Raw genomic sequence first — 13,053 nt, forward strand, 5'->3', positions numbered from 1 at the left:
CATCTCTTGCTCACTTGGCAAAATAAGTGGGATTCTTGGTTGTCTTCTAAAGAGCTGGCTGATTGGACTGCAGTCAATCTATGCTTTTCATTTATTAGCCAAAGGGAAACCTAAACTATAAGAAAGAAAACTACTAGCATTATCACCAAAGGAATATTATAATGGCAATGCTGAAGAATTACTGATTTCAACAACAACAACAAAAACAAAATACTGTACTTTCCTGAAACTTAGAAGAGGGGTATGTAATCTAGACTTCCAGTCGAGATGGAGGTGTAGGTAGACATGCTTTGCCTCCTCATACAGCCACAAGAACAATTACAACTAACATCTAAACAAACAACACCCAGAACTCCCAGAAAATCAAACTGTATGGAAGTCTGACAACCAAGGATTTAACCAACCATTCATCCAGATGGGCAGGAGGGGTGGAAAGGCAAGGAGATGCAGTGTGGCCTGGAGAGGCAGCGGAATGGTGGTCCCACCTTCACAAGTGGTGGATAAAAATCAGGAGGGATACCTTGGGAACGAGTGATCTCAGCCCCAGGCCAGACCACACAGCCCAGGGTCCCAACACTGGGAGGATAAAGCCCCATAACTTCTGGCTGTAAAAACCGGTGGGGGTTGGGGCAGCAAAAGACACTGCTGATTTCTCAGGAAAGTCTGTAGAAAGGGCCTGCATGCATTTAGAGCATACGTAAACCCACCCACTCTGGCATTCACCAAGGCAACAGCTGAAAGGGCGCGAGTCGCATACGGGAAGTGAGTGAAATGACTGGAAACAGGGTAAGTGCCCAGCAAACCTCCAGTGGCACTGTCCCCTCTCTAAGCCCTCCCCCACACAGAGCCACAATGCAGTGAAGTGGGTGGCCCTACCCTGGCAATTACCTAAGGCTCCACCCCATACAACTTCACAGGGGTGCTAAGACAGGGAGTCAAAGCAGCTCTACCTAATACACAAAAACAAACACAGGGAGGTTGCCAAATTGAGGAGATAAAGAAATATGGCCCAAAGGAAAGAGCAGAACAAAACCCCAGAAAAAGAACTAAAAGAAACAGAGATAGCCAACCTATCAGATGCAGAGTTCAAAACCCCTAAGGATGCTCAGAGGACTCACTGAGAATGGCAACAACATAAAGGAAGAAATGAAGGTTACACTGAGTGAAATGAAGAAAAATATACAGGGAAACAACGGTGAAAGGAAGGAAGCCAGGATTCACATCAACTATTTGGAACATAAGGAAGAAATAAACATTCAACCAGAACAGAAAGAAGAAACAAGAATTCAGAAAAAGAGGATAGTATAAGAAGACTCTGGGACATCTCCAAAAGTGCCAACATCCAAATCATAGGGATGCCTGAAGGAGAAGAGGAAGAGCAAGAAACTGAAAACTTGAAAAAATAATGACAGAAAACTTTCTTAATTTGGTAAAGGAAATAGACATACAAGTCCAGGAAGCACAGAGAGTCCCAAACAAGCTAGACCCAAGGAGGACCACACCAAGACACATCATAAGTAAAATGTGAAAGGTTAAAGATAAAAAACAGAATCTTAAAAGCAGCGAGTTACCTACAAAGGAGTTCCTATAAGACTGTCAGCTGATTTCTCAAAGAAAAAAATATTTTTCAGGCAAGAAGGGACTGGCAAGAAGTATTCAAAGTGATGAAAAGCAAGGACTTACAACAAAGATTACTCTATCCAGCAAAGCTATCATTTAGAATGGAAGGGCAGATAAAGTGCTTTGCAGACAAGGTAAAACAAAAGGAGGTAATCATCACCAAGACATTATTATATGAAATGTTAAAGGCAGTTATTTAAGAAAAAGAAGAAGATTAAAACTATGAACATTAAAATGACAACAAACTCACAACTATCAACAGCTGAATCTTAAAAAAAAAAAAAGAAGAAAGAAGAAAAAAAAAAACCTAAGCGAACAACCAGAATAGGAACAGAATCATAGATATGGAGATCTTGTGGAGGGTTATCAGCTGGGAGGGGCATTGGGGAGAATGGGGGGAAAGGATTAAGAAGCATAACTGTTAGGTACAAAATAGACAGGGGGATGTTAAGAATAGTATAGGAAATGAAGAAGCCAAAGAACTTATATGCATGACCCATGAACATGAACTAAGGTGGGGGAATGCTTGAGGGAAGCGGGTACCAGGCAGAGTAGGGAAAAGGGAAAATTGGAACAACTGTAATAGCATATTCAATAAAATATACTTTAAAAAAACAAAAAAGAGGGGTACGTAATCTAAGAAGCGGATTTGTACCCTGACTGTGTGTTCTTTATACCCTTTTTGGTACACCATTTTTTTGAGCTATTGTTTATTGCTGCTCTAAAAACCTAGATGTGGTAAGTGCAGGTTACTGCTTACAGAGAATCCTTAAATTGGTCGCACAGCGGTGCCAAGAAAGAACCTGTGCTGCATCCATACAGGTTTCTGGGCATAGGACAAACTTTCTCAGGTGTCATGGGAATGCCCCTGGCTGGGCAACTTCCACTGCAGTTTCTTGGCCATTCTCCTATAAAACCCCTTAGCTCAGCATCTTCACACTCTAACGTAGTCAAGACAGAATTCCTCATGCCTGGAAAAACAATAGGGCCATCTCAAATGTACTACGTAGTATAATATCAAATTAACATTACAACATAGCCTTATCTTTTCTACAACGTTTTTCTTGAACTCTCCCCAGGTATGAAAGTTTGGGCTAGACCAGCAACCAGAGGCAGCAGTTGTATTCCTTCACATGTCCGTGCAATCAATAGCTTGTGTTTAGAACACATATTGAAATCAGAAGCCTGTTAAGAACGCAGCACTTGATGACTCTGAATTGCTCTCTCACCCACAGCCATCGAGGGAGAAGGCCTTGGCACTGGCCCCACACACCAAACCTGCTCTCAAGCCTCCTCCACGTGCCTTCCGACCCTTCACTCAGAGAATTCTCAACACACTGAGCAAAGATCTGTTTTCTGTCAAATACCACATGAATTCCACGTTGAGCATCTGACTTTTTTCTTCCCAGACTTAATTCAATACTTCCATGTTCATCTACATTTAATTAGACCAAGTTATCTTTAAACTCCTTGACCAAACCCTCCGCTGGCATATTTCATTCAACATGGAAATCTTTTAAACAGGGTTTTCTGTTCACGTGGTCTGTTTTGTTTTGAGACAAAATGTCATCGCGGTCTGTTTTAAAGCTATGGTAACAAACGAGGCTACTTTTCAGTCAGTCAGAGAGGACCATAAAATGTCCACAATCCTTAGCACTTTTCCTTCTTCAAAACCTATTTGATAAGCAATGCAGTTTTTTATTTTTTTCCCCCCTACGGGGCCAAAAGTGTAAGTTGTACTAACCAGAGGTAATTAGTACATTAAGTGTTATTTCAAGGCCAGGCTATCAGGTTACAAGTTCTAATAAATTCTGCTGGGAAAAGACATTTCTTTGTCTTGAGATGACTGAGAACTAACCCATCAACCTAACAAAACACCTTCAGTTCTATCAGAAACTCTCCCATGTAAACACAATAGAAGAGAAACACCAACACCACAGCAAATAAGATGAATGAAGTGGCCCTGCTGCTGGCAGCCCTTACCATTGAAAGTGGGGGTCCCCACCGGACCCTCGCAGGGGCGCTGGCTCCTTCTGGAGTGGGTTGAGAGTGGCGAGGGGTCCAGGACCGGGGTGCGGGTAGAGGTATTATCCGTGCGTGCTTGAACAGGACTCACCGCCGTCTGCCTGCCTGTCTGCCACTCCGTCCTCTCGTCTGGGTGGGAAGGGCCAAGATGAAAAAAATGTGCAGGTTACTCACTGGCCTTCCCAGGCAGGCACACCCAGGAGGAGGGAAAGGCAGGGTGCAGACAGCGAGATTCTTCAGAGAAAGGGCTCAAGATCTTGCTTCTGATTCCTTTTGTTAATACTTCCTGAACTTTAAACTCAGTCTGCACAGGCGTGGGTACTTCGGGGAGGCTAATAACACTGGAGTAATTAGATTCCAGGGCTTAATGCAAAGGTTACTTTGAAAAAAAAGGCAATGCTTTTTTAGCACTCACACTTTAAAACTGAACTCTGAAATTGGTTTCCACTGTGAGCATTGACACGGGCGAAGGAAGTGAGGGGAAGGGGCTACCTTGGTGCAGTGGCCTGGAATGGCCTGGAGCAGTCAAAGCTGGATGTGATTTAGACAATAAATTTTCTCTATCTTTGAGGCTCTAAGTTGTAGAGAAACAGGATTCTTTGCCTGGTGTAAGAGGCACATTCTTGAAATAGGTATCTGGAAATCAAGATTTTAGAAATGGATTCACATTGAAAATAAAAAAAAATAAAAAGAAAGCTTGCTACCTGATACCCTGGCCTTTGATAAATCTTAAAATGAAGCCTTTCATAAATGGAGGCATCTTTCGGTAAGTTGTTCTGGTAAGTGCGGGTGTTCATAAATGCAGGCACGGCAGTGTTACCATAGAGGGAGATGCATCAGTGGAGCCCAGGAGGAGGAGGAGGAGGAGGAGGAGGAGGAGGAGGAGGAGGAGGAGGAGGAGGAGGAGGAGGAGACTAACAAAGGTCCAGGTACTTCTCTCCTTTAATCCTGAAAATGCCCTTAAAAGGGAGGCATCATTGTTTCTCTTTTACAGGTGAATGAACACACAGAGTCCCAGAGGTGAGGCAACCTGCCTCGGGCTCAGCCAGCTAATGAATGGAAGACCCAAGATTTGGACCCCAGTCTGCCTGAATCTTAGACTAAATATGGTGACCCCATACCCCCAGGCAGGTCTTCCTCCAGACCTGAAGAAACAGTCATTGCACTTCACCTAAGGCTAGGTCATCTTTTCTTAAATACATACACCGCAAACTGTTATACTATAGGATATAATTCTGTAGGATAATAATAGATATAAAAGAGGTAATAAAAATGTACTATACAGACTTCTTTACTTAGCTTCTCATGACCTTTAATATGCTAATATATATTGAGAATTTCCCAGTTTAGGACTTACAGAGTGCTATACTTCCTTTCCCAAAGCTTTATTGCTCAGAAGGAGATGTTTTGGGTCTAAGAAACACAGAGATGGGTTACTGTACTTTTCTCCCCCTCTGCCGTGGTCTGAATGTTTGTGTTCTCCCAAAATTCACACGTTGGTATCCTAATGCCCAATGTGACGTTGTTAAGAAGAGGGGCCTTTGGGAGGAGATTATGGGTGAATCCCTCATAAATGGGATTAGTGCCCTTATAAAGGAGATCCCACGGAGCTGCCTAATCCCTTCCTCCATGTGAGGATACAAGAAGTCTTCAACCAGGAAATGGACCCTTACCTGATCATGTGAGCACTCTGATCTCAGATTTCTAGCCTCCAGAATTATGAAAAATAATTTTCTGTTGTTTATTATCTACCGAATCTGTGGTATTTTGTTATAGCAGCCTGAAAGAACTTAAGACACCTTTCTTTTCTGTATTTTCAAAAACTTCTCTAAACTTTCTTAAAAATTTGTAATAAAAAATTTCAAACAGTGTGTCAAGATATAAAATAAAAAGTCAAAGTCTACCTATTCTAACAACCAGTTCCATTCACCAATGGTTAAGCACTGTTACACTTTCTTATGTATCTGCTTCAGAAATTTTTATACATATAGAGCATAATGAATACCCTTTTAAAAATAACACAACTGAGATTGAAGTGTAACCATGATGCCTTTTGGCAATTAAAAAAAATTAATAATGCATTTGAGATTTTCCATATCAGCACACAGAATTGCAACTGGCAAGTAGAGTGAAGAAAAGCACAAGATCAGTCTGTAACAAGGAATTACTGCTTTGTAAAGGGGTCCCTGACGCAGGTCATGGTATACTTTGTGATTCGATGTCAGAATGCCGGCTTTCCTCTCCAGCTCTGTAACTGCCACTCTCAGTGCTCATGTATCAGTCGGGGTGGATCCTAAGACCTAAACCACACCACAGGTGGTTGTAAGGATCAGCAACAATGATGAAGACAATGACACCTCAGCCACCACTTATTGAATGTTTTAGTTACTCTGTGCCAGACACTTTTTTTAAGACTTTATATGTATTACTTTGATAAAAGCCTTGCTCTCAAGAACCTTATGAAGCAGGTGTTACTAGCTCCGTCATACAGATTAGGAGAACCCTCTCAGAATGCACACCCAGCACACAATAAATGCTTCAAGTTCCATTAACGACATAAACATCATGTCGGCCACACTGAACTTGCCCACAATGGACCCCTCAAAGTGGCACTGTAAAGCGGGTCCCATTTTCCCAGAGGAATAATATTGTAATTGGGGGTTCTGTTTCAAAACCTCACCTTGGCTTCCTATAAATTCCAGATATAAGCAATACAATCTTGTAAATCAAAGATACAACAAGTCTCATTATTTCATTTATATGTGGAGTCTAAAGAACAAAATTAAAAAATAAATGTAACAGAAACAGACTCATAGATCCAGAGACTAATCTGAGGATTGCCAGAGGGGCTAGGTGGAAAAGGTGAAGAGATTAAGCAGTGCAAATTGGTAGTTACAGAACAGTCACAGAGATGTGTAAATTACAGCATAGGAAATACAGTCAATAATATCATAATAACTATGCATGGTGCCAGGTGGGTATGGGAAATATCGGGGGGACCACTCTGCAAAGTCTATGGTTGTCTAACTAACCACTATGCTGTACACCTGAAACTAATACAGAATACTATTGACTGTAAACCATAATTGAAATATTTTTTTAAGTTCTGTAAAAAAAAAAAAACAAAGAACCAAACCCCTCTTTATTAGCTTCCTTTTTCATAGCATTGACTAGGATCTTGAGTTCTGTGTCAAAACAATGGCAGTGACAATAAGCGTCATTGTTAAAGAAAACACAACTAAATGTTCTTCATTAATGACAATGTCTGCTGTAGGTTTTTTAAAATAAATTTTTAATTGTTTTCATAAACTTGTAATTTTAAAAATAAAATAAAATAGAAAAATAATGTTCCATGACTCAAAGATTTTGAGAGGTTGGCTCCTATACTCCCTTCCTTTTTACTGACCAATGAAATCCCACCCAGAAAATATGTGGGTCTTCTCTCCGAAGGGTACATATACTTTGTGATGTTCTCTCAGTCATAAAACAACTTTTAAATGTGCACAAATTTGAGCCCCATATGATCGCAGAGGGCCTTCAACATATTCTATATGCACAAACAGAACGTACTGTATACAAATCTGACATAGTATTAATCAGTTAGAACAAGCATCGAACATTTAATTAGAAAGTTTTCCCTGCCTCTTTAGAATTTATAGAGTCATTTAACTGACTCATGTCTCTCAGGAAAACTGTGCAAGAATAATGTGAATCAATACCTTCTTATTCTCTCAATATATTTTCCTGTAAGCACCAGAGAGACCTTCACAACCAGTCCACTGGGTTCTTCCCCCATAAAATCTCCATAATTTGAGACATCACTCAGAGCCTTAACTCCTGTTTGGAGTGCCCGTGTTTTGACCTGCTTGCTCATTCTGTCTGTCTCTCTCTCTCTCTTTCTCTCTCCCTTCACCTCTCCAAGTAAGGAAAATCTTGGAGGTGAGGTAAGTCACAGAGGGGCAGAAAGAGAGAAGGAAGAAGAGAGACTTGCATTCCTTTCATACAGTTACAGTTGAGTGGATACTATGCATTTTATGCTACAGGTTAAAAAAAAAAGGACAGAGAACCTAATTCCTTCCCTCCTCCAGCGTTGACTCCCCACCCCACCGAAGTGCCTGGAACATGGTAGGAGCTTATTTATTTGGAGGGTATTTGTCACCTCTCCTGCCCTCTAATTTAGGGTAATTTTCATGTCTAATGCATTTTTTTTTCTTATTCTCACATTCACAACAATCATCCATCCAGAAAGAAGTCCATACCTGGCATAAATAGTGCAGCCCTACTCTGACGTACCACACATTAAAAGACAAAAAATGCTTTTCTGAAGTCAGAGGTAGGTAGGAACAGCAGTGATCAGGGGCATCAAAGGCAGGGCTTGGATGGGTCCCAGTTCTGATATTTACGCTCCAGTCAAATTACAGGTGGGAGTTCCAGCTGCCTGCTCTCTGGTGTGAGGACAAGAGACAGCATCTACCTCATAAGGCTCTGGCTGAAGATTAACTAAAAGAAGCTTGTGGGACATTTATAAACAGCAGAGTACGGCACACATAACACGTAGTGAGGGTCACAGCTTCCAGCTCCTGAAATGTGTCGCCTGGAGGATGGTAACTGCTTTAACAGAGACACCGAGTGGTTTCTGTTGTTCATGGCCCCCCAGCCTTGGTCTCCTCGGGGGCTGTTCCCAGAGTAGGTCCATCAGAACACCAGCTAGAAGGAGAGCACAATTCTAGTAGAAAATGGACCAGCTTATTTTCATGGGGACACACATCATCCCTCCATTCCTCTTGCTCTAGCAGACCTTCTGAACTACTTCCTTTTCACATATTTATGAAACTTATTATAAATTTTTGGTTATGGGATATTTTGAGTATACATAAAAGTGAGAGAAAGGTGGGACAAAACTCCACATACACATCACCAGCTTCCACAATGACGAATTCAACCACATCTTGTTTCCCCTTCATCCTGACCCACTCTGGAATACACTGAAGCAAATTCTCAGTGTCCTATCGTTTTATCCATAAACATTTCTGCATGTATCTCTAAAGGAAAAGATTTTGCTTGTAAACAAAACCAAAATGTTATTATATCCTCAAATGAACTATAATTACTTAAGCATTATCCAATATCTGATCAGCATAAAATATCCTCCAAATGCCTCAAAGATTTATTTTTGCACCTTGTGCAAATCAATCCTGTAATTGATAAATGTTGTCTTTATTTAGTCTAAAGTTTATTTTTCCAGCTTTTTTTCCTTGCAATTTATTTGTTAATAACTTGATACTTTTGTCATATAGCTTGTCCTACCACAATCCACATTTTGATGACATGATTTACTATGAATTCATAGTTAGATCTAGAAGTTTGATCAAATTCAGATTTTGATTTTTGGGTGGTCTTCCATCGGGAGGCAACTCATGCTTGATTACCTCTGGTGTTGTGCACTTAGCAGCTGACTGAGAATCAGTGCTTAGGTATTACCCCATAGGGACTGGGAAATGGTGATCTCCTCCCATTACCTCTTCATTTATGAATCAGGATGCTATTATTATTAAAGGTTTACACTTGCCTAATTGAAAGCATATATTTTCCATTTATGTTTTTTTGGCCACAAGATGTTATGTTAGATGATAGATGATAGATAATATCGGTGCCTTTCTATCTACATATTTCATTAAAATCTATTACATTAAAAAGATGATTTGTTTAAAAAACAAAACAAAACCATGCCCTGACTGGTGTGGCTCATGTGTTGGGCGTCATCCCACTAGGCGAAAGGTCATGAGTGCAATTCCTGGCCAAGGCACGTGCCTGGGTTGTGGGTTTGATCCCCGGTCAGGATGCATGTGAGAGGCAGCCAATCGATGTTTTTCTCTCACATTGATGTCTCTCTCCCTCTTTTTAACCTTCCTTTCCCTCTCTCTAAAAATAAATAAATAAAATCTTTATTTATGTATTTATTTTGTCATTTTTTAAATTGTTATTCTATTACAGGGGTCTCATTTTGTCGCCCTTTGCCCTTCTCCGTCCATTCCATCCCCCTCTCCCACAGTCAACTCCCACACCGTTGTCCATGTCCGTGGGTCATTCATACATGCTCTTTGTCTAGTCCTGTCCCCTTCTTTCCACCACTGTCCCCTCTCTCCTCCCCTCTGGTCACTGTCAGTCTCGTCCATGTTTCCATGCCTCCGTTTCTATTTTGTGCATTAGTTTATTTTGTTCATTAGATTCCTCTTATAGGTGAGAGCATATGGTATTTGAAAAACTACTCCATTAGATTTCTGGGGAAAAAGCTAAGAAACATCACTCAGAACCGTCTATCAAAGCGCAGAGCAGGGCTGATTCACGTACGTCATTCAGATTTAACCTTGACCCTGTCACTTGCGAGCTCTGTGACTTTGGTCAAAGTTTTTAACATTCTTGCCCACAGTTTTCTCATCTATAAAACATGGATAATAATACCTACTTTATGGCTTTTGTAAGGATTCATGATAAAATATGCGAAGAACCTGTTTCGGTGTCCAAAAAAACAGTAGATTCTCAATCAATTAGTAGTTACTACTAGTTTCACCACTGTCTCCCCCAAACCTGGCACAGTGCCTGGCAAACAGCAGTTGCTCAATAAATGTTAGGTGAATAAATATAGGGCAGATTAGCTTTACTTTGTCCTAAGCTAATGATGGCTTTAATATTTCAAGATGCTGGGGACATAAAAATAAACAAAAGGAAGTCTGTGCTCCTGAATTTATATTTAATCATATGTAGGAATTAAAAAGCTCATTATTTGCTTCCAAGTTAATTACCCCAGTTGGCTATTCTGAAAATAAGTACTGTTGGTAACCCACAGGGTTGGAGCAATTGAGGGAAGCAGGATCAACTCAACTACATCACCAGAGGCCTGAAAGGACATCCATTTCCTCCAAAAGAAAACTAAATCAGTACTGTCATTACATGTGACTTGGCCTGAGGTGCATTCAGGGCTCACCTCGTGCAGTAGGTTGAACTGCACCCCGCCCCCACCTCAGGCTGAGGTCCTTATAGAATGGGTGAACATGACCTTGTTTGGAGATAAGAGTCTTCGCAAATGTGACTGTAGTTCAGATGCAGTCATCCTGGATTAGGGCAGGCTCCAAATCCAATCACTGGTGTCCTTACGAGAAGGGACACGGAGACACAGAGATACACAGGGAGGAAGACAGTGACAATGGAGTCAGAGACTGTGGTTACGCTGCCGTAAGCCAAGAAACACAAAGGATGCCCAGTAAGCGCCAGGTACTGGAAGAGGCAAGGATGGATTCTTCCCTGCTGACACACTGACTCAGGATCTCCAGCCTCCAGAACTATGAGAGAATAAACATCTCCTGTTTTAGGCCACCCAGGTTGTGGTAACTTGTTACAACAGCCCTAGGAAACTAATAAGTCCAGTGAACCCAGACCGAAGGTATGGACCAATCAGCCTTCCAGTGGCTTAACGTTTGGTGGGAAAGAGAGAAAAGATGGAGGGAATCCTAAACAGGAGAAGCTGAATCATTTTTCATTCATCTCACATCAAATAGGCCTGTGACTATCTCTTCAAAGCCGTTCAAGTACCAACAGGTAAGTAAGCCTGCTCTACCTGAAAAGCAGGTAAGCAGAAGGCTTGGACTTGTTTAGCACCGATGCCTTTAGAATGATAATGCTCTTTGGGGAGTTTGGCGGGGGTGGGGGGCGGAGCGGGAGGCACAGTGACACCTCAACATCCTCTACTACAGGTGTAAAGGAGACACTTTAACACAGTCCAGGCACGGTGGTCCAGGCATGGTGGGGGAAGCAACCCTTCCTAGGCACCCACCTCTCTATTCTTACTGTGTCTCAGGAAGGCTCAGTGGTCTACTGGAGATGCTTCTAAGCACTCCCCTACTTACCTAACCATACGAGCCTATGCCCCCCTCACACTGTGAGAATTCAGGGCAATAATGCAGCGGAGAACCGGGGGTGCAAGAGGCGCCGCTGTGGCACCCTTTGTAAAGCCATTGTCTAGATATTTGTAACAGTACCCAATGGGCTTGGTCATTCACACTCACTGAGCCCCCTTTGTGTGCCACGCACTGGGCTGACACTGGAGACTAAGAATGAGCTACAGTCTTTGATAACTTAATTGTGTTAGGGATGTAGGATTAGACATGGCTTTTTTTTTTCTTCTTAAAATGTCTTTTAATGTTATAATAATGTTTTATAATGAAATGCTTAAAATTAACATTCTGATCATTTTTTTTAAAGATGTGGGAAAAGCCACCACATACATTTATGTACTAATTTGTTTATTTTTTTTTTTCCCCACTGTGTAGCCCAACTCAGAGTCTGCAGCATATGGGCAGAGGCTGCGGTGTGCTATGGCATGGAGCATTATGAGAGACCCAGGGGGACAGGCCTGCCATAACTTGCATTTATCTTAATACAACAACATTGCTCAATCCTTTAGCAAGGCACAGCACTAGGTAACCCGGGGGGACAGCGCCTGCCCTCTAGTTTACCGTCTCCCACACTGAACTCCAACACTGGGTTGGTCAGTAGCACATCATTTAGCATTTAATTGGTGACTCATTATTTCAGGTGTGCTAGTTTTATTTTCCCAGATTAGCTCCCTCAGGGTGGGAACTAACTCCTTACACACCCTCTGTTAGCCCCCACTCAAAAATACCCTGCTATGCCCCAAGATGAGCTGGCCTGACAGACAGAACTATGCAACAGACTTCTCTCTACCTTCCTGGAAAACGAGCCGTAACAAGCTGCCTAGTGGTTATGTTGGGGCAAGAAAGAAAGCAGGAGAGACTATGACTAAGAGTCCTGCCCACATTTAGGGTCTGCTCAGTCATTTCCTATTGGTTCACCCTGAAACGGCACCACCAAGATTCCAGGGCAAAGCATGCAACTGGGACTAAGATCCATGGATGAGGCCCCAGCACCTGGAAAGAGATGTGTGTGTGCATGTGCACCGGCCTGTGTACACCACGTGAAGCCTAAAGCAAATACAGGCCTTCCTTGTGACTCCTGGAATCTTAGTGTCCCTTCATGACTGCCACAGATGCTTTGGTGCTTGCTGAAAGCAACAGGAATTTGGCCACATAGATCTTTGGGAATGTGGACATCGTGTCAGGCACTGTGTGAAGTTCTTTCCATCTTCTCTTTCATTTATTCCATTCAGAGGCTCTACCCAGTAGTAATAACCCTGTTTCAGTGGTGGGGAAACTGCTTCTAAAGGGCAGAGCTAGGATCAGATCTCAGCCCAGACTTTCCGCATGGCCACCGTTCAACACAGTTGGGAGGGAGGAGAAAGATATCAAGCAAACTGTTAGCTCCTAGCCCTTTCCCCCAATACCTGCAGCCACTGATCACCAATGTAAGCAATAAATTTTGACCAAAGACCCT

The 13,053-nt window shown here is 42.1% G+C and overlaps 1 protein-coding gene across 2 annotated transcripts in view; it reads right to left on the reverse strand.

The window, feature by feature from the left end:
- STON2 (stonin 2) overlaps positions 1-13,053 on the reverse strand; it is an 88,372-nt gene that overhangs the window by 43,928 nt on the left and 31,391 nt on the right. The window contains exon 4 of one of the 2 annotated variants that reach the window (XM_090271267.1): positions 3,604-3,774. The exons of the other annotated variant lie outside the window; for it this stretch is intronic. Coding sequence (XP_090127393.1) covers positions 3,604-3,774 — 171 coding nt within the window. The remainder of the gene's footprint in view (positions 1-3,603; positions 3,775-13,053) is intronic. 2 annotated transcript variants of the gene reach the window in all.

The sequence above is a fragment of the Furipterus horrens genome, unplaced genomic scaffold, assembly GCF_987537825.1.
Source record: "Furipterus horrens unplaced genomic scaffold, mFurHor1.1.pri manual_scaffold_3, whole genome shotgun sequence".
In the NCBI taxonomy this organism is placed as follows: domain Eukaryota; kingdom Metazoa; phylum Chordata; class Mammalia; order Chiroptera; family Furipteridae; genus Furipterus; species Furipterus horrens.